This window comes from Malassezia restricta, chromosome III, assembly GCF_003290485.1.
Source record: "Malassezia restricta chromosome III, complete sequence".
Lineage (NCBI taxonomy): Eukaryota > Fungi > Basidiomycota > Malasseziomycetes > Malasseziales > Malasseziaceae > Malassezia > Malassezia restricta.
In genome coordinates this window covers 670,406-688,301 of record NC_040195.1, presented here as the reverse complement: position 1 = coordinate 688,301, position 17,896 = coordinate 670,406, and the positions used below count along the sequence as shown (strand labels likewise).

General features: G+C 57.2%; 18 protein-coding genes across 18 annotated transcripts; 11 read left to right on the top strand and 7 right to left on the bottom strand.

The window, feature by feature from the left end:
* Window positions 1–32: 32 nt before the first annotated feature.
* On the bottom strand, window positions 33–1,979 carry MRET_2040 (Pescadillo; the record flags this gene model as incomplete). The annotated part of the gene is made up of 1 exon (XM_027628667.1): window positions 33–1,979. One exon carries the CDS (start codon window positions 1,977–1,979, stop codon window positions 33–35), a length of 1,947 nt encoding a protein of 648 aa, XP_027484335.1.
* A 131-nt stretch (window positions 1,980–2,110) lies between these two features.
* On the top strand, window positions 2,111–3,253 carry MRET_2039 (cellular morphogenesis protein; the record flags this gene model as incomplete). The annotated part of the gene is made up of 1 exon (XM_027628666.1): window positions 2,111–3,253. One exon carries the CDS (start codon window positions 2,111–2,113, stop codon window positions 3,251–3,253), a length of 1,143 nt encoding a protein of 380 aa, XP_027484076.1.
* A 154-nt stretch (window positions 3,254–3,407) lies between these two features.
* MRET_2038 (monooxygenase) lies at window positions 3,408–5,204 on the top strand (the record flags this gene model as incomplete). The annotated part of the gene is made up of 1 exon (XM_027628665.1): window positions 3,408–5,204. One exon carries the CDS (start codon window positions 3,408–3,410, stop codon window positions 5,202–5,204), a length of 1,797 nt encoding a protein of 598 aa, XP_027484075.1.
* Window positions 5,205–5,381: 177 nt separating this feature from the next.
* On the top strand, window positions 5,382–5,708 carry MRET_2037 (thioredoxin; the record flags this gene model as incomplete). The annotated part of the gene is made up of 1 exon (XM_027628664.1): window positions 5,382–5,708. One exon carries the CDS (start codon window positions 5,382–5,384, stop codon window positions 5,706–5,708), a length of 327 nt encoding a protein of 108 aa, XP_027484072.1.
* Window positions 5,709–5,738: 30 nt separating this feature from the next.
* Window positions 5,739–6,960, bottom strand: MRET_2036 (mitochondrial fission process protein 1; the record flags this gene model as incomplete). Its single annotated transcript, XM_027628663.1, has 2 exons — window positions 5,739–5,994; window positions 6,023–6,960. The coding sequence occupies 2 exons, from the start codon at window positions 6,958–6,960 to the stop codon at window positions 5,739–5,741; spliced, it is 1,194 nt and encodes a 397-aa protein (XP_027484125.1).
* A 48-nt stretch (window positions 6,961–7,008) lies between these two features.
* MRET_2035 (uncharacterized protein) lies at window positions 7,009–7,710 on the top strand (the record flags this gene model as incomplete). The annotated part of the gene is made up of 1 exon (XM_027628662.1): window positions 7,009–7,710. One exon carries the CDS (start codon window positions 7,009–7,011, stop codon window positions 7,708–7,710), a length of 702 nt encoding a protein of 233 aa, XP_027484074.1.
* MRET_2034 (inositol polyphosphate 5-phosphatase) lies at window positions 7,707–9,194 on the bottom strand (the record flags this gene model as incomplete). Its single annotated transcript, XM_027628661.1, has 1 exon — window positions 7,707–9,194. The coding sequence occupies one exon, from the start codon at window positions 9,192–9,194 to the stop codon at window positions 7,707–7,709; it is 1,488 nt and encodes a 495-aa protein (XP_027484073.1).
* A 114-nt stretch (window positions 9,195–9,308) lies between these two features.
* On the top strand, window positions 9,309–9,695 carry MRET_2033 (uncharacterized protein; the record flags this gene model as incomplete). The annotated part of the gene is made up of 4 exons (XM_027628660.1): window positions 9,309–9,310; window positions 9,338–9,463; window positions 9,489–9,568; window positions 9,595–9,695. Coding segments are annotated over 4 exons (309 nt in total).
* A 4-nt stretch (window positions 9,696–9,699) lies between these two features.
* On the bottom strand, window positions 9,700–10,744 carry MRET_2032 (2-methoxy-6-polyprenyl-1,4-benzoquinol methylase; the record flags this gene model as incomplete). Its single annotated transcript, XM_027628659.1, has 2 exons — window positions 9,700–9,719; window positions 9,781–10,744. 2 exons carry the CDS (start codon window positions 10,742–10,744, stop codon window positions 9,700–9,702), a joined length of 984 nt encoding a protein of 327 aa, XP_027484068.1.
* A 62-nt stretch (window positions 10,745–10,806) lies between these two features.
* Window positions 10,807–12,180, top strand: MRET_2031 (sucrase/ferredoxin-like protein; the record flags this gene model as incomplete). The annotated part of the gene is made up of 1 exon (XM_027628658.1): window positions 10,807–12,180. The coding sequence occupies one exon, from the start codon at window positions 10,807–10,809 to the stop codon at window positions 12,178–12,180; it is 1,374 nt and encodes a 457-aa protein (XP_027484071.1).
* Window positions 12,181–12,273: 93 nt separating this feature from the next.
* MRET_2030 (ssDNA-binding protein essential for mitochondrial genome maintenance) lies at window positions 12,274–12,722 on the top strand (the record flags this gene model as incomplete). The annotated part of the gene is made up of 2 exons (XM_027628657.1): window positions 12,274–12,321; window positions 12,348–12,722. 2 exons carry the CDS (start codon window positions 12,274–12,276, stop codon window positions 12,720–12,722), a joined length of 423 nt encoding a protein of 140 aa, XP_027484070.1.
* A 12-nt stretch (window positions 12,723–12,734) lies between these two features.
* Window positions 12,735–13,388, bottom strand: MRET_2029 (D-glycerate 3-kinase; the record flags this gene model as incomplete). The annotated part of the gene is made up of 1 exon (XM_027628656.1): window positions 12,735–13,388. The coding sequence occupies one exon, from the start codon at window positions 13,386–13,388 to the stop codon at window positions 12,735–12,737; it is 654 nt and encodes a 217-aa protein (XP_027484528.1).
* Window positions 13,389–13,410: 22 nt separating this feature from the next.
* On the bottom strand, window positions 13,411–13,657 carry MRET_2028 (uncharacterized protein; the record flags this gene model as incomplete). Its single annotated transcript, XM_027628655.1, has 2 exons — window positions 13,411–13,520; window positions 13,546–13,657. The coding sequence occupies 2 exons, from the start codon at window positions 13,655–13,657 to the stop codon at window positions 13,411–13,413; spliced, it is 222 nt and encodes a 73-aa protein (XP_027484755.1).
* A 260-nt stretch (window positions 13,658–13,917) lies between these two features.
* On the top strand, window positions 13,918–14,518 carry MRET_2027 (uncharacterized protein; the record flags this gene model as incomplete). The annotated part of the gene is made up of 4 exons (XM_027628654.1): window positions 13,918–14,006; window positions 14,048–14,170; window positions 14,212–14,436; window positions 14,479–14,518. 4 exons carry the CDS (start codon window positions 13,918–13,920, stop codon window positions 14,516–14,518), a joined length of 477 nt encoding a protein of 158 aa, XP_027484753.1.
* Window positions 14,519–14,773: 255 nt separating this feature from the next.
* MRET_2026 (prohibitin 1) lies at window positions 14,774–15,652 on the top strand (the record flags this gene model as incomplete). The annotated part of the gene is made up of 3 exons (XM_027628653.1): window positions 14,774–14,810; window positions 14,838–15,597; window positions 15,628–15,652. The coding sequence occupies 3 exons, from the start codon at window positions 14,774–14,776 to the stop codon at window positions 15,650–15,652; spliced, it is 822 nt and encodes a 273-aa protein (XP_027484754.1).
* Window positions 15,653–15,693: 41 nt separating this feature from the next.
* On the top strand, window positions 15,694–16,414 carry MRET_2025 (uncharacterized protein; the record flags this gene model as incomplete). The annotated part of the gene is made up of 3 exons (XM_027628652.1): window positions 15,694–15,762; window positions 15,786–15,903; window positions 15,930–16,414. 3 exons carry the CDS (start codon window positions 15,694–15,696, stop codon window positions 16,412–16,414), a joined length of 672 nt encoding a protein of 223 aa, XP_027484751.1.
* On the bottom strand, window positions 16,411–16,875 carry MRET_2024 (mitochondrial protein involved in assembly of succinate dehydrogenase; the record flags this gene model as incomplete). Its single annotated transcript, XM_027628651.1, has 1 exon — window positions 16,411–16,875. The coding sequence occupies one exon, from the start codon at window positions 16,873–16,875 to the stop codon at window positions 16,411–16,413; it is 465 nt and encodes a 154-aa protein (XP_027484752.1).
* Window positions 16,876–16,988: 113 nt separating this feature from the next.
* Window positions 16,989–17,666, top strand: MRET_2023 (upstream activation factor subunit UAF30; the record flags this gene model as incomplete). The annotated part of the gene is made up of 4 exons (XM_027628650.1): window positions 16,989–17,447; window positions 17,476–17,525; window positions 17,558–17,576; window positions 17,616–17,666. The coding sequence occupies 4 exons, from the start codon at window positions 16,989–16,991 to the stop codon at window positions 17,664–17,666; spliced, it is 579 nt and encodes a 192-aa protein (XP_027484749.1).
* Between the last annotated feature and the right edge of the window lie 230 nt (window positions 17,667–17,896).

Sequence of the window (17,896 nt, the reverse complement as noted above, 5' to 3'; positions counted from 1 at the left end):
TGGATCTCTTAGCCCGATCTATACCCGATTCACTACGTCGACGACGGCTTCTTTTTCGATTTGGACAGGGCACGCTTCTTGGCCTCCAAACGCAGTTTTTCCTCCTGCTTCTTACCAGAAGCCTGTCCAACACGTGTGTACAGCTTGCGCTGCTTGTTAGATAGCAGCGTCTTGGCCATATCGCGCGCCTCGGCCTCCTCAGAAAGTTGCGGTGCACGCTTCGACTGCTGCTTCTTGTACGTCTTAAGAGCCTTGGCATGCTGATCACGCAAAGCAAGAAGGGCGTCCTCCCCTCCCGCAGCTTCCGCCTCTAGCTCGGCCGCCTCTAATAGACCAGCTCCTGTAGGATCAGCGAGAAGAGCGTCCAAGGCAGGACGAGATGCGGTCTCCTGAGGCTGCTCCTCTTCCTCTGCTGCTTCTTCGTCCTCATCATCCTCATCCTCTTCTGCTTCTTCATCCTGTTCCAAGCCAAGCTGCTTCTTCGCCTCTTCAGGCACATAGCCACCCTGGCGAGCCACCTCGCGATCATCCACAAAGGGACTCAGGTGCGGCGGTAGTGTCTGGCCAGGTCGATACGGATCGGTCGGCAAGACTTTACGCGCATTCACACAGTCGACAATCCACTGGGGCTGAACGTAGACTCGCCTGCCAGGGTGCTCCAGTGACAGGCCTTCCACCGGTCGGTCGAGGATATGATGTGTCACACGCTCGTCGTCTTCGCTCACCTGGCTGCCTGCACCAGCCACAGCGTCCCATCCAATGTTGTTCGGCAAGGCACCAAAGGAACGAAGTATGAATTCAAACACAGTTCGTGGCACTTCACGGGAAATGTAGAACACATACCGACTGAAGAGCATCGGCAGAGGATCCTCACCAGCCTGCTTTTGAAGATCCTGCAGCGTAGTAAGTTGATCAGCATCCTCTTTGGATGATTGAGGAACGAAGGCGTCATTGACATCCTCTTCGTCCTCGTCGTCGACATTCGTGTCCAGTGCCGGCACGTCGTCTTCGTTTTGGTTTTCCTGTGTGTGCGACAGACGCGCAATTTGACGCTTGACGTCGCGTGTTGACAGCTTTTTGCCGTCGTTCTTCGTAGCTGCATTCTTCTCAGCTTCAGCAGCCGCCGTGGATTCCATACTTTGCAGGTTGTTTTTGCCAGAGAGCATATCAGCATCGGCTGCCATAAGCATAAGCGAGCCAAAGCCAGCACCCTGGTCATCCAGACTCTCATCTAGTTTAGGCGGATACACGAGATTTTCATCCGTGTAAAGTTTGTACAAGACAAAGCCCATTAGTGTCTGGTACAGCTCCAAGAATGTCATCATCACGCGAAAATCGACGTCTGTTGGGATGGTGTGGGTAAACATGTACGGCACAAGCCATGTAATCTCCTGGCCATGTACCACAGCCTGGAAATATATACCTTTGATACTCAAGAATACCTTTCGCAAGCAATGCGTTCGCATCACATACAGTTGCCATTCTGTGCAGAGACGCGCACAGTATGTTGTGATTTCAGGGGCAATAGTCTTTTGCGATGGGATGTTGGCAAAGAGGAACAAAGTCGACAGTGCGTCATCCAAATCACGCAACGAGTCGACGAATGTCGGATACCGCTCCTTGATGATATGGTCAAGACGGTACTGGGGACGGTTGTCATGAAGGTTCTTGGCGGCAAACCATTCGCGACGAGCAATAGCACGGTTCACTTTCTTTGCAAATGCCTTGTGCTCACGGAACGCCTGGAGCACTGGCTCATGCTGCAGGTAGGCGATATCCTTGGTGTAGTAAAATGTGGTAGGCGCTGTCGAGCCCTTGTTGGCTCGCTTGATATGCCGTGGCTGACGAGGAAAAATACCTTTGAGAATGCATAGTCGACGGAACTCAGCCAAAGTGATCTGCAACTTCTTCAACGCCTGGTTACGGGTGATGTAGTTTTTGGCCGCACCCGCCTCTCCTCTCTTTTTGATCTTGGCCATCGTCCTAAGTGAAAGAGATGGGGCCTGTGGCAGCATCCAAAAAAAAGTGCGTCACGTGTTCGCCACTTTTTTTTGGGCCCACATGCACGACCCTCCATCGTTGTCTGCGGCTGGCATAGTGGGCGAGGTGCATGTCATCTCCCAAAGTGACTTTAGACGACAGGCGCATACGTGCCAAATTGCATCAAGCAGTCAAGGTAGCGCATTCTGCCGCAAAAAAAGCAAGGCAACATGAGCTGCAAAGACACGTGCGACGTCTTAAGCAGTGTACGGAAGCCGAACGATCAGACCTCGAGAAAGAATTGTACTACTTGAAAACACTTGATATTCATGCACTCGCCCTACGTGCATTGTCAACCAAGCTTGTAAAAGCAAAGATACTCCCAAAACAGGCTCAGGGAGCGGACGAAGAGCGCTTCCCCTTATTACCCTTTGCACTCGAGGCCAAAGTGGATCCGGCCACCACTGAAACCTTGCTGTCGTTCGAGCACAAGGCACATGAGCACATATGCAATCAGGTGCTTAGCTCGAAAGTGCTTGCTAGTGAGCTTACTGCGTGTCTTGCTTCCCTCATACCCCTCGTGACTCAGCAAAAGGCACCCAAGACACCTGTCACGGAACCTGTTAAGAGCGACAAGGAAGCAAGACAGGTAGAAGTTGCCCCTCCTGAAGATGGCTATGAGAGCGATGATGGCATGGGAAATCAAGAAAATGTGCACATGCGGGGCGACATGGATACACTGGTCGCATCCGGCAGCGATACAGAAGAAGATTCGGACGATGAAGATACCCCGCGAAAGCGTGCCAACACATCAGAGGAAGACGACGAGGAGGACGCTTTCTTGCCTAGCCTACACACAGGCTTCATCCCAGGCGATGACTGGAGTGACGCTGAAGCAGACTATGCAGATACAGGAGGCAAAGGTCCGGCGAAGTCACAGCGCAAAAATCGCCGCGGCCAACGCGAACGCCGTGCTATTTGGGAGAAAAAGTATGGACGGCATGCCAATCACCTCAAGCTTCGTGAAAAAGAACCTCGCAAAGCACGCGAACATCGCGCGCCGGACCGACCTACGAAGCGCCCCAAGCCCATGCAAGCTTCGCCACCTAGGCAACCTCGAACCCAGGACCCTCATCCTCCGTCATTATCACGCGTAAAGCCAGCACCACCTCCTAGCAATGCGCCCCTACACCCCAGCTGGATTGCCAAGCAGCGAGCCAAAGAGGCACAGCATGCGGCGAAACCCCAGGGCACCAAGGTAGTTTTCGATTAGTTGCGCACGGCCAAGTTTGGAACATGTGTGCCTTTGGGGGGCAAAGCGTGTGCCCTAAGAAAATGAAATGAACCAATAAGAAATGTATGTTACGAAGCGGAGTCGAAACCTCACGCTTGGACATGATGATGTCTTGGCCTGCTCTGTCCTACCCATGAGCCTATACGTGACGCCAACGTCGCTCCCCCATGGCGCGCAATTACTGCAGGACCCTGTCAATCTAAATGGAATGCCCACAGAGTATCATGACATTGTATGTATTGGAGCTGGATTCAGTGGCATAAGCATGGCATGCAAACTCAAGCGGCGCTATCACAAGATGCCCGATATGGTCGTCCTGGAGCGTCTTGGTGGGCCGTCTGGCACATGGGAAGCGAATCAGTATCCGGGATGTGCGTGTGATGTTCCTTCGCCCCTGTACAGCTTGAGCTTCCGTCAGAAGAGTGACTGGAGTGGGTTTTTCCCACGCCAGCCCGAGCTTCGCGCGTATATTCACCAAGTCATGGCAGAATACGGCATCGAAAAGCTATTTCGTTATTACACCGTTGGTCTTGAAGCTAGATATGACGCTGACACGCATCTGTGGCACGTGGTGACGGCAACGTTTGACCCCCAAAACCCCCAGGTCGCCACCCAATACACACACTATGTATGCAAACTTTTTATTCAGGCTGTGGGGGGTCTTTCAGAGCCAAATCACTGCGACATTCCTGGACACGAAGATTTTCAAGGACCCATCTTTCACTCGGCCTGCTGGGACCACTCGGTGGACCTAAAGAACAAGCATGTCATTGTGGTGGGGAATGGCTGCTCGGCCACCCAATTTGTGCCTGAAGTCGCCAAAGAGGCCAAGCACGTAACGCAGTTTGTGCGCTCAAAGCACTGGTATGGTCCCTCGCCCGACTTTGAGTTTGCCAAAAAGGACTGGTATCGCTGGCTCTTGACCAAGTTCCCTATACTCTTATGGAGCCAGCGCTTCCTGATTTGGCTGGTTCTCGAGTCGCATTTCTCCATGGCCACGAATACTTGGTATGGCAAGCTTATGCGCCGTATGTATGAGAAGGAATGCCGGGCGCATGTGCAGAAATTGGCGCCCCCCAAGTATCACGATCAGCTTATTCCTCGTTCGAATGAGCTCATTGCCGCATGCCGTCGTCGCGTGCTGGACAACACGTATCTTCCGTCTTTGTGGCGAGAAAATCTTGACCTAGAGACGAGTGAGCTCGTGCGTATCGAGCAAAACGCTGTGGTGACAAAGGATGGCCGTCGTATCCCGGCCGATGTCATTGTGATGGGCAATGGATTTTCTACCAAGGCGGCAGGCTCTCCCCTGAAAGTGCGCGGTAAAACTATGAGCATCCAAGAACACCATGACAAGTTTGGATTTGGATCTCCTGTGTCATACCGCACGGCCTACTTGACCGACTTTCCAAATATGTGCACGCTTGTCGGACCGAACTCGGGTACCGGGCATATGTCAGTCTTGTTCACCTCGGAGCGTGTTCAGGAGATGCTCTTGAGTGTGGGAAAGGACGTGCTAGAGTCACCCAGGCCTCATGACGACGCCATTGCGCATGTGCCAGGTGCGCCCATGAAAGAGGTGCCTGGCCCAGAGATCCCCACATTTGAGGTCAAAGCAGAGGCTTTGGTCAACGAACGCAACTGGATCGATGCCAAGATGGAGAATCTCGTGTTTGTTCAGTGCGATTCATGGTATCGTGACAGCAAGACGGGACGTGTGACTGGTGTGTACCCAGACTGGCAATGGAAATTCATGTTGCGTTGTTGGTTCCCTGTGTGGAGTGACTTTGTCTTTACGGGCTCAACGTCAGGCGCCACGCATCCAGCCTCTTCGCTGTGGCAAAAAATTGGTGGTTGCTTGGGTCTGGGTACGATTCCACGCGTCGCATCACCCGCTGCGTACGTGACCGCTTTCGCCGCGGAGAAGTGAATGTAGGGTGCCGCCATGTGGTCAGTCTCGCCTTGGCCCAAGCGTCGCTGACGTGCTTATTCCCTCGCCGCGGAGCATTTTTATGCAGGGATGAGTCAGCAAGTCTGTGCTGGCACTGAGATAAAAGCGGGGCTGGGAGCGCCCGCCACCGACTCCCCTTACATTGACTTCTATACAATGGGTGTGCAACAGATCAAGTCGTACGATGAATTCAAGCAGGTGACCGGCACCGACAAGATTATTGTCATTGACTTTTGGGCAACGTGGTGCGGTCCATGCAAGATGATTGGCCCGATCTTTGAAAAGATCGCCGAGACCCCGGCTGGTGAGAAGCTCGGCTTCTATAAGGTCGACGTCGACGAGCAGAGCCAGATTGCCAGCGAGGTTGGTATCCGTGCGATGCCGACCTTTGCGTTCTTCAAGAATGGCGAGAAGATTGAGACGGTGGTGGGTGCCGACCCCTCGAAGCTCCAGGCCGCCATCAGCAAGTTCGCCGGCGTCTAAGTTTGTAGATGATGCATATGTATTTTCTCGCTATTCACAGGATGGAGGATGCATGGTCTCTGCCACGATAGATGCGACTACATAGTCGGCGTCGTGTGATACGCTCGCATGCAGTTGCAGTGCTTCCGCGACGGATGTGGCGCACGATCCATGGGCGTTACGAAACGCTCGCTGACGAGCCAAGGCCACCAGAGGTTTTTGGAAGGTATGCGTGTAGGAGATGTCGGTGGCATAGAGATGCAGGTGTGGGTACACGGCTTTGTACACGGCTTCCTTGACAGCCCACCTACGTCGTTAGTTTGTACGAGGCGTACCTAGTCGCAAGGAAGCGCATTCGCTCATCGTGGGTATGACAGTGCATGCCTAGAAAGGCATCCATCTCGGCCTTGGCGAGGGTGCGACGAGCAAAGTGCTGAGCAGACGTTTCGAGCCAGGCGTGCTGCTCTTTTTTTTCATTCAACGGCCGGAGCGTAGCCAGGGAGCCCAAGGGCTTGTGCGGCATACGTTGGAGTCGTTGGGCGTGTCGCGATACGAGCTGAAGCATGCGCGGCATGTGCACAAGGTCGACACCGACGCCAAGTATGGCGAGCTGCGCGGCCAGCGTAGGCGACACGCCGAGCTCTTTGGGGTTGTCGGCCGTGGGCACATAGTAGCCGCGGAGCAGACTGCCCTTATCCAGCATTTCTTTGGCGAGCGGATCACCGCGAAGAGCAGCAATGCGATATTCGACAGCGTCGAATAGGCGCTCGACCACTGTCTCGACAGGATGGTCAAAGAGGAAGGGTAGCAGGGGCACGGTCAGTAGGCCTGCAGCCGTTGGGCCAGCGATGCGCATGCGTGGCGACTTGAACTTGGAAAACAGGTGAGCGGAGTGCTTCACGACGCTGTGGATCGTGAAGGCAGGGAGCACGATGGATGCCAGTGTCTGAAACGTGCCGCGGCGCGCAGCAATCCAGGCAAGGTCAGCGGCGAGCGGTGAGTCGTGCTCTCTATCCTGTGCTGCTTGCCAGCACGTGTATCCCACGTCGGTGAAGATGTAGGCCCAGCTGATACCATAGGCGGCCGTGACGACAAAGGGACGCGCCAGGGGTCGAAAGGCTTCACCCACGTCAGACGAATACGCGATATACCGCGACACGGACGACACGAGTGTTTTCAGCCGGACCGTGTACGCCGTGTACCGCCCCAGACTTTCGTCTACGTGTGCGCTCTGTTCATGGTGTTCTTGGACCAGGTCCACAATATCGTCCATCAAGGGGTGGAGGAAGGAGGAGAGGTCATTTCCTCTCTTGGCACCTCCATGGCTCCGGCCAAGTTGGCACCACCCGGCCGCGGGGATGTGACGCTCAAGTCGGCGTCGCCGCCGCTGGGGCATCTCATGACACTGTACCAGCGCTATGACTCGCTGCGTAATTCCATTGCGCTGCTGCGTGAGCAGACGCTGCATACGCCTGGCATCGAAGATTGGCCCTCGGTTCAAACGCACTATGCGAACCTCTTGTCGCACACGTTTTCGATCGCGGCAGCGCTACAGTCGCCGTCGCCCACGTTCTTGTCTTCGCAGCTATCGACGCTCACGGAATTTCTCGAGACCGAGGCACAAGATGCGAACCTGTTTGGCGACGACACGAAAATGGACGCGCTGCTGGGTGGCGGAGATGCGAAAGCGACGTGTCCGCCGATGGAAGACAAGGATCCACAGAGCCAGTTGCCTCTGCTCGCTGTGCACCCGTGCCAGCCCATCCCCGACAGCAAACTGAATTGGCTCGGCACGCTGCTGAGCACGGTGCCTGAGACGGAGGTGGCGCAGCAGGAGGCCGAGCGCCTAGCGGAGTATGATCAAACGCACGCGGCTGCGGACGTAGCTGCCGAGAGAGAGGCGCATGATGCGCGATGTCTACAGGCTTTGCGGTCATGGTACCACACGCTTTACGCACCTGACGAAGATGGCGATACGTACGATTTTGCTATGCGTGTGGAAGACGACGAGCCGGTTGGCTAGAGGCGCCACACCAGCTGGCCATGCACATAATACCAGCCTACGACGCCAAGCAGCGCGAGCTCCACGACGGCCAGAACCAAGTAGCCGTGTCCGAAGAACAGCAGGCCTGACCACACGAGGCCCACGACACGGTCCGCAAGGAGGCCCACGGACCGCCACGTCCGCCATTGGGGACGCAGAGGGAATGGCGTCTGCATGTGATCCGAGAGCGGGTGAATGTGCGGCGGGAGTTGGACAATGGCTGTGACGGGCTTGTGGTCCGAGTACGTGTACCGCATGATACTGCGGTACAGCTCACATTGGATCGCCTGGTTTCCTGCTGACGCATCACTCGAGCCCCACAGGAGCCGGTCGGGCCAGCCGGGCAGGCGCTTGGTGCTGAGCTGCTCCATCTCGCCTCGCGCCTTGTACTTGTACGTCGGGGGAATATGGTACACGCTCATATCTGGCACGTGCAAATGGTGCATCGTTCGCGGCGTAGGCGCGAAGCGCTCCCGCACCAGTTGGTCGTACGGAGCCAGCGAGGTCCATCGCTGGGACTCGAACGTTCGTGCCACCTGCAGCACATCGCCGCGCGTGATGGGAGGGAATGTGCCAGGGGCCGTGTGGCGGCCCGCTGGCGATACGCCTTCGACGCCCGTAGCCAGGCGGTAGTTCAGGTCGCCGAGCACGAACAGGTGGTGCGTGTCGTAGAGCGAGTATGCATGAGGGTCCACCGCGTCGACCGTCGCTGGCTTTTCCTGGGACACGGGCTCCTGCAGAGGCGGCAGCACTTGGACGCTCATAGGGTCGAACACGAGGCGCTCGCACACCGCGCGCCACTCGGCATGCCGGCGCTGGACGTTGTGGTCGTGTGCGGCAAGGTGCGCGCAGACAAACGTGCACACCTCGTCGCAGCCACCCGGCACAGCTGAGGAGAGCACGACGCGTGCGCCCACAGCGCCCTTGTTGCCCATCACCATGCCGATGCCGGTACCGACGAACGATGTGCGCACCTCTTTGATCCGGTGCGCGGCACTCAGCTCGCGGCCCTGCGTGCGCTGCGGGGGGCGCTCGCGGGCATAGACGAAAAGAATCAGGCCCCCATGGCAGATCTCGGCCATCTTCGCATAGTTCTCGGGGCCTCCTCCAAGCTCCAATGGATCGTACATGCGATCGTCTCGCACGACCGACTGATGCAGGCGCACAGTTCGGCGTATGGCCACATCGATTTGGTCCACGGCCTGTGTATGCATGCCAGCGAGTGCCTTGTGCAGCGGCGCACACTCTTGGATCGCGACCGCATAGATATCCGGCGCCTCGCGCGGGCCCAGCGACATGGCCGTCGTGGCCGCTGCCGCATCGGTCGTCGCGTACCCACTGCGTCGGCTCTCGCTCACCGTGGGGACCAGCCACTCCTGCAAATCCGGCACGCCCGATCCGTCGAACATCTGGCCGGCATTGTACGTCGCCAGCTGGACCCGCAGTCCCGACCGACGCTCCATCGTCCTCCACCGCAGCGTCCGTGCAGCGAAGCAGGCAGCCCCCGCCCGCGACTTAGGTAAGCAGCCCTCGCTCGGAAGGCGCCCAGCGCCGCCGTAGGGAGGCGCTTCGCCTCCATGTACGTGTAGCCGCCGCTGACACGCAGGTCGTCGGAAAGTTCCAACCTGATCCAGAGACTCGACAAGCCGGAGCACGACGAGGTGCGTCGCCTCGTTGCACAGGATGCAGAGAGTCGTGGCGGGAGCTCGAACTCGGTCTTCACACTCGATGGGTACGTGTGTGCGACTGACACGCAGGGAGCGTGGACAGCCCTCGTCTCGCTTATGTCGCCAGCTGCCCAATGGCCAGGAGCAGTGTGCGACCGTGTCACTCGAGAGTACGTGTCGTGTGTGCTAACGCCAGCTCGCGAACTATTCCAGACTATGCAATCCATGGGCTTTTTCTGCATCTTGCCGCACGACCCTACCAAGACATTCATCCGGTGCGAGCGCATCCCACAGTAGCGGCCTAAGCAAATGGCTTGATACTGCATGTGAGTGTGGTATACGTACCCTGCCTGTGAGCACATCATTCATAGAGCATACGTACCTGTCCATATCGTGGCCACACCCAGCGTCAAATTTTCCCATGCACCGTGTCCCACGAGCGGCGGCAGTCCCATCGACGATGCCTCGGCTGTGCCTGGCAGCAGGAAGCCAGCCTCGGCCACCATGCGCGCGAACTCGGCCTGCGTCGGGAACCGCTCGATCGACTCGACCAGGTACTGGTACGAGTCGCGGTCGCCCACGAGCAGCTCACCCAGAGGCGGGATCACTTGGAACGAGTACTGCTTGTACATGTGCGCCAGCAGCGGAATCGAGACCTTGCCAAACTCGAGGCACGCAAAGATACCACCCGGCTTGAGCACACGGAACGCCTCGGCAATCACGCGGTCAATGTGCGTGCAGTTACGAATGCCAAAGGCAATCGTGTACAGGTCGACCGACGCGCTCTCGATAGGCTCGCTCACCAGCGGCGGCAAAATGGGCTGGCGACGCGTGCTGGCCACGGGGTTCTTGCGCTCCGGCACGGGCATGACCTCGTCCAGCGCCTCGGCATTGCCCAGCTGGAACTTGACCTGCGGCGTGTTCCAGTACATGCTCTCTTTGACCCGCTTCTGCCCTTCCACGAGCATCTGGGCATTGATGTCGAGGATCGTGACGTGCGTCTCGCGATCCAGGTGCTTGGTCCTGGCATGGTCCAGCAATCGAAGCGCGATATCGCCCGTGCCGCCCGCCACATCCAAGCACCGAATCCCGCCGCGCGGATCGAGCATGTCCACGAACCGGTTCTTCCACAGCCGATGAATACCCAGCGACATGGCATCGTTCATCAAATCGTACGAGGACGCTACCGACGAAAACACGCCGCCGACCATGCCTTGCTTCTGTGTCTCATCGATCGTCTGGAAACCAAAGTGCGTCTTGCGCTCCTCCATACGGATAGCACAAGTGCTCAACATGCGCGGCCGCACCGCGCCCCACCAGCTTCGACGCGCTGCACAGATCAGCATGGCACTGGGACAAGGAGCGTCTGACCTGAGAACTCCACTCGTAGCTTTTTTGCCCCCATCTCATGCTGTGGCGACGCTTGCGGCGCCTGTACAGCTCGCGCGCTTGGGGCGCATTTGCGTGTGACACGTCGCTCGCACTAGATCACCGACATCAAATACCTGCAGCGCCCTATGATGCATCGCCGTTGGCCGGCACCGTATCGCGGTCGGACGCACACTTGATCCTGCATCCCGCGCAGTATGCACGGCCTCCCACGACGTGGCCGTCCCACGTCGAGTCGGCGAGTGCGCTGCTCAGTGAGCTCACGAGCCGTACGAAGCCACACGGGTCGCTCGACGGCTTTCGCGTGAATCTCTCCTCCGGCGACGATGCCGCCCTGCCGACCGCGGATGCCTGGGATCCAAGGCGCAGCGCCGCCACGCGTTGGCCGCCGAATCACCAACAGGAAGACGAGCAGTACTGGATGTACGCGTACTCTATGCCCGGTCGCCTAGTCAAGTGGCCAGAGCCCGTATCGCTCCGCACGCTCCCAAGTGGCGCCGAACTACGCGCGTCTCTGCAAGCCCTGTGGCGCAAAGCGGAGGACCAGCACGAAACGCACATCTATGTATGTACGCACGGAATGCGCGACTGCCGCTGCGGCGTAGCAGGCCCGGCCCTGTATGACGCCTTGAATGAGGCGGTCGAGAAGCACGACACGCAATGCCGCTTCGAAGGCACGCAGCCAGCCCGCCGGATCCGCGTGTGGCCCATCAGTCATGTGGGCGGCCACAAGTTTGCTGCGTGTGCTCTCGTGTATCCGCATGGCGACTGGTACGGCAACTTGCGTGTGTCTGACGCGCCTCTGCTTGTGCGCGCTGCGCTCGCGCCGCCATCGTCGCGACATGACTTGGACGACTTGCGAGAACGGCTCGTGCTGTGGCCGCGGTGGCGCGGTAGGCTGGGCATGTCCGAGGCCGAGCAGCGCGATCACATCGACACGTGGGGCCCGCCTATCGTCCATACTGCGCACATCACGCCGCAGCGACGGGCCGGTCCCAGCCCCCGAGATACCCCCCACCTGCTGCCGCTCCGTTTCCACTCGCACGATGGCCAGTGGTACGACGTGGAGGGCGAGGAAGGCGAGTCCCTCATGCAAGTGGCGCGGCGCTACGACCTGCCCGGTATAGAGGCTACATGTGGCGGCGAGCTCGAATGTGCTACCTGTCATGCCTACGTGTGTGACGCACAGCGAGACGATCCGCAGGCACGTGGCATGACGCACGAGGCACCCAGCTGGAGTGCGGACGAAGTATCCCAAGAAGAAGACGACATGCTCGAGTACGCCCCCTTCCGCCAGGCATCCAGTCGCCTCACCTGCCAAGTCCGCGTGACGCGCGCCCTGTCTGACTGGATGATGCAGGACGGCGGACGCGTCGAGTTGAATCGCTACTGATAGGTATATGATGTTCGGCCGAATAGTACGCGTCCCAGCGACCACGCCACGACGCGACGATCGACGCGTTCGCTTTTCCGCCCTGTATTGAAAATGGTCCGCCCCATGTTCGGCTCGCTTCCCCGTGTGCTTCAAGCCCGCGTACGTATAGTGTGTTCTAACGACAGTCGTTCTCGTCCACGCCAGCTTCGGCTCTCTCGCGCGTCACGCTCATCGGCCGCCTCGTCTCGTCGCCCGAGGTGCGCGAGAGCCGTAACGGCAAGGAATACCTTCGCTACGTGCTCGCCACGAACGACCTGCCCGGCCCGCCCAACGAGGACGGCACGCCCGCTGCGCCCACGTCGTCGTTCCACTCGATTTTTGCCTTCGGCGAAAACACCGTCAACCGTTTGCGCGAGGTGCCCAAGGGCACACTCATGTACGTTGAGGGCGACTTTCGCGTAGTGCGCACGCCCAGCGACGAGCAGACGCCCCCTCAGGAGCAGTGGCTCGTGCAGCACCGCAACTACCGCGTACTCATGCGTCCCCGTAACACGGAGTAAGGCGCTGCCCCCCTATGCGTCTATGCATTGTCTGTCTGCACCAATCCGTAGCATCATACAGTGCTCTTTCCACCGACTCGTATCTGCTGTGCGGCTGAATAGCTCATACGTCGGCATGTACCGCTGCACGAACGCATGCACCTCGTCGTCTGACATGCCGCGCCCGCCATTCCGCTGCTTCATGGCATGCTCCGCTTCCAGGCGCCACGGGTACACCAGGGACCACGGACTCGCTTCGGGATCAGCAACAACTGGCACAAGCTGAACGAACGCATCGATCAGGGGATACCATGCCTGCTCCCACGTAGCCAAGTGGCGGTTCATCAGCTGCAACTCTTCCAGCGGGTGCGCTGCATACTCGGGCCGCGGTGACGCAGCTCGCCCCTGGTCATACCTTCGCACCAGCTCCGAAAATGGCATCGACGGAAAGCCTAGGCACCATCCCTCGAACAAGACAACATCCACCTCGCCTTGTACATGCCGCCACGCCCTCTGCCGGTCCCCCGCACCTCGATGAGCACTCTTATCATAGATGGGTATCGACACCGACTCACACGCCCGGAACGCCTGAAGAACGTGCGTGCCAACGTCCACATCCTGCGTACCCGGTGGCCCACGGCCCTGATACAGCGCAAAAGAGGCATGCTGCCGCGCCAGCGCCGTCATCTCTGTATGAGGAAGGTACAAATCAAGGTATCAGTAATATCGACGCACCATCCAACGAGAACACTTCGACCCGAACAGGCGGATCTCGCGAACCTAGGTACTCAGCGATACGCGCACACGTATACGATTTGCCTGTCATAAGCCCATGCACACGCACCACTCCCTTGAGGACCTTGGAACCCTACGATGCATGGCCTCTTCAGCAGCTTATGCTTCTCTACTTCACCAAGCAAAAAATCACTAATGACCTCCTCTTTCGGTCGCGGCATGCTACGCCAAGCTACTATGCCACACGCGCTCAGACCCGCTGAGGCGCCAACGCCCCACGTACCCAGGTGGGGGTGGCGTTCTGCCGGATGTGGCATGATTATGTCATAATGCGATGCAGTACCCGGTTGGCCCGGTCTCCGCTGCATGTGTGGAAATCAGCCTATTCTCGATTGGACTGGACGGTCCCGAGGCAGGCCGACGGCCTCAACCTGGAGTAGGTGGGTGGCTGGGGTCGGTTCGTATTATCAACCATCATAATATGTCGAACAACGCAAACGTGCAACAAGCCAAGGCTGACGCCCATGCTGCCGTAAACAAGACTGCTAACAAGGCTGAGCAGGCGGCCAAGTACGTTCGGAAGAATGCATACGGACACTAACACCATGCAGCCAGGCTGGCGAAAAGTCCGAGCACTTCTACGACGAGGCCAAGGCCGCCGCTGACAAGGTCGGCGAGTTCATCTCGAAGGAAGCTGAAGAGCTCGAGGACCGCGCTAAGGAGGCTCGCAAGAGGTACGTGTTCATATAAGCCGGATGACTCACACTATCGCTAGCCTGTGCTCCAGTGTCAGCTCTGGTTGGAAGAAGATCCATGGCGCCTGGAACAACTTCTCTAGCAACCCCAAGTACTGGCTCTCGACTCTGAGCGTCGTGAACGTCGCTGTTATTGGTGCCGCTAGCTACTTCGGCTACCAGAACCGCAACGAGATCCAGAAGTGGGACAGGAGGCTGCTCTCAGCCGTCATCGTGGGTGCCGCCACGTTCTTCGGTGCTGAAGGGTTCGTATACCATGGTTGTGTGCGCATACGCTAACATAACAGCTACCTCGTGACGAAGAACACGAAGAAGCAGCTCAAGTAAATGTCGTATCTCAAACGCAGACACGGCGACATTTTACGCTGCTTTCATCGTGAGCTTAATTTCGTGTAGATAGTCGCCGAGTCTCTATAGGCCCACGCTGCTTTACACTCCTACCCCTACGTGGGAACGATGTGCCCGGGGGTACGTGCCACGTGGATCAGGACTCGTGGAGGCTGACTAGCAGCGGCTGCGCACCCATTGTCCACGCCGCCTCTTTCCTCGCAGGCAACGCCACCTCTGTGATTCGTACCTAGCATGAACGCGGCAGCCAATTTCCTCTCTAGGTTTGCAGGTATGTCTTTGTACTCCTAACTCTTAGTGCCGCTGGGCATGAGCGCCCTCTTTGTGCAAGCCAGTATGTACGATGTGCCTGGTGGATATCGAGCCGTCATGTTCGATCGGTTTACAGGTGTGAAGGAGCGAGCTACGGGCGAAGGTACTCACTTTCTGATTCCCTGGCTTCAACGCGCGATCTTGTACGATGTGCGGATCAAGCCGCGTACGATTTCGACCACAACGGGATCTAAGGACTTGCAGATGGTGACGCTCTCGCTCCGTGTCCTCTCTCGTCCCGATGTCGGCCACCTGTCCAAGATTTACCAATCGCTCGGCCTTGATTATGACGAGCGTGTTCTGCCTTCGATCGGTAATGAAGTGCTTAAAGCTATTGTCGCCCAATTTGATGCCGCTGAACTTATTACCCAGCGTGAGGTCGTCAGCGCTCGTATCCGCGAAGACCTATTGACGCGTGCGCGCGAATTCAATATTTTGCTCGAGGATGTATCGATCACCCATCTGACATTCGGCCAGGAATTCACCAAAGCCGTGGAGCAGAAGCAGATTGCGCAACAGGATGCAGAGCGCGCCAAGTTCGTCGTAGAGAAGGCCGAGCAGGAGCGCCAGGCCTCGGTGATTCGCGCTGAGGGTGAAGCTGAGGGTGCTTCTTTGATTACCAAGGCGCTAGACAAGGCTGGTGATGGTCTTCTGGCTGTGCGTCGGATTGAGACTTCGCAACAGATTGCCAAGACGCTGAGCAATGCCCGCAATGTGACGTACCTGCCATCGAGCGGAAATATCCTGTATGTATGATTATGTGTACTAACCAGCAGACTGGGCGTCAACGGACAATCGTAGCCAAAATAAATCCCCATAGCGACTTTTATCCTCGGATCCACATGTTGTGCAACGAGTCAACGGTGCTGCGCGGCGAGCGCGTGGTCCTGGTGCCGTATCGGCCGGAGCATGTAAGTTTCGTGGTCTAACGCAGGTTCCGACGTACGTCGAGTGGATGAAGAGTCCAGTGCTGCGAGAACAGACGGCATCGGAGGCACTTAGCATCGAAGAGGAATTCGATATGCAGCGGAGATGGCATCTTGACCAAGATAGTGCGTTGACGATATCTCACCCCAAGAGCTTACGTTTATTGTCTTGACATACGAGCATGACGTGCCTCCGAACGCAAATGTGTCAACACTTCTACAAGCATGTACCATGGTGGGGGATGTGAATGCGTTCCTCTCAGAATGCCACGACGATGACAACGGAGACGCGCCACCAACGACGTGGGCAGAATTCAATATTATGATTCCCGAGACGCGCTGGCGGCGCAAGGGCTTGGCCACTGAGGCACTGGGACTACTCATACACTATATCACATCTGATCCCACACCCCGGCCGCCTGGCCTGGACATGCATCCCTGTGCTGCATTCCCTCTTTCCAAGACCCAGCTCATTGCTCGGATATCACATGACAACGGACCGTCTCATGCTTTCTTCGAAAAGCACGGATTTGTGCGTGTCAAGCATATCGAGTACTTTGGCCTGACCGAATACGGAGTGCAGGATGCAACGCGAGTCGTTTGTGTGCCGCCACTTGAAGTGCTGGCATGGCCTTAAGGTGTATCGCCAGAGTTATCAGGTGCTGGCGGCTTGCTCTGCGCCTTTTTTGGGTCAAAAACGTCGTTGGTCGCAAGCTTGAGCTCATACAATTGATACAGCTGCTCATCAGAGAAACGATCAATCAAATGGGGATCCAAGCTTTTGCCATGCACTTCGCCATTCGAATTTTGCGCCTCGCGCAAAATAGCGTCTAAATACATCTTCCATTGTGAGCAAAAACCAACAATATGAAGTGGATTGTCAATATGTTGGTGTCGGCGAAATTCTGCCTTAACATAGTCATCACCCAGGCTGCGCATCTCCAGCGGCAAGTGTAGGCGATGAGCACGCAAGAGTGCTCGGAAAAGCTGTTTGGGAGGCAAAAGCATATCAGAGGCCATTTGTACTGGCGAATGCGAGGCCGTTTCAACACCCAGACGCAGTGTGCGCCTCATACCAAGGAGCCATGAAGCTCGCATGGCAACGATGGTCAGGACACAAAACGCACGAAACCACGTGTCACCCCACCAGACCGGGGTGTCAACGCTCGGTCGCGGGTCGCGTGGATGCCCTCCACTCACCCTCGTCTACCATGGCAGATTTGGAGGCAGGCCAAATTGCGCAACTCAAGCCACGGATATTCGACGTGCTGAACGAGTCGGACTTGTCGAATGTCTCAGCTAAGAAGATTCGGCTTGCTCTGGCTGACATGCCTGAAGGAAGCCTACCTGAGGGTCTGGACCTCACGGCTCAGAAGAAGGCGATTGACGCTGTTATTCGCGACTGCTATAATGAGCTGACACAGAAGAAGCCCGCAAAGTCGACAAAGAAGGCAGCTCCCTCTAAGAAGCGCTCGAAGTCCGAGAACGACGACGAACCCAAAAAGAAGCGCGCGCCCAACCCCAACAATCCCCTTAGTAGGCCGCTACGTCTGTCGTCTGAGATGGCTGACGTGTGCGGCGGCTCGGAAATGCCACGTTACGAGGTCGTGAAACAACTATGGGCGTATATCAAAGACCGAAAATTACAAAATGAGAGTAATAAGCGCCAGGTACGTGCACAAGCCTTAATGTGTTTAGATCGTGTGTGATGAAAAGCTCTCAGGTCTATTTGGCAAGCCTACGGTGGAGTACGTACATGTGACACTGACCACGTTCACAGTTCGTTTGAAATGGCCAAGGTATGGCGCTTCATCCACATAGACACAACTAACTTCCAGCTCATCGGGCGACATCTGGAAAAGATCGAGCCCACGAACCCATCTTCATAATGTCACTCCAATGTACTTGCTCTTACGCGTCGTTTGTATAACGGGACTCGAGCGCCCGGAACGCGGTTCCATCATGTGGAGGTGAACGCGTCTCTGTACGTGGACCTAACGGGACGTGTAACATACTTCATGTACAAGCGGGCACCGCCGCTCATAGGTGGAATGCCAAAGAGTCTCTTGCGTCACAACCACAACCAGCACGTCTGTTTGACACGGGGCGCGTTACGTGG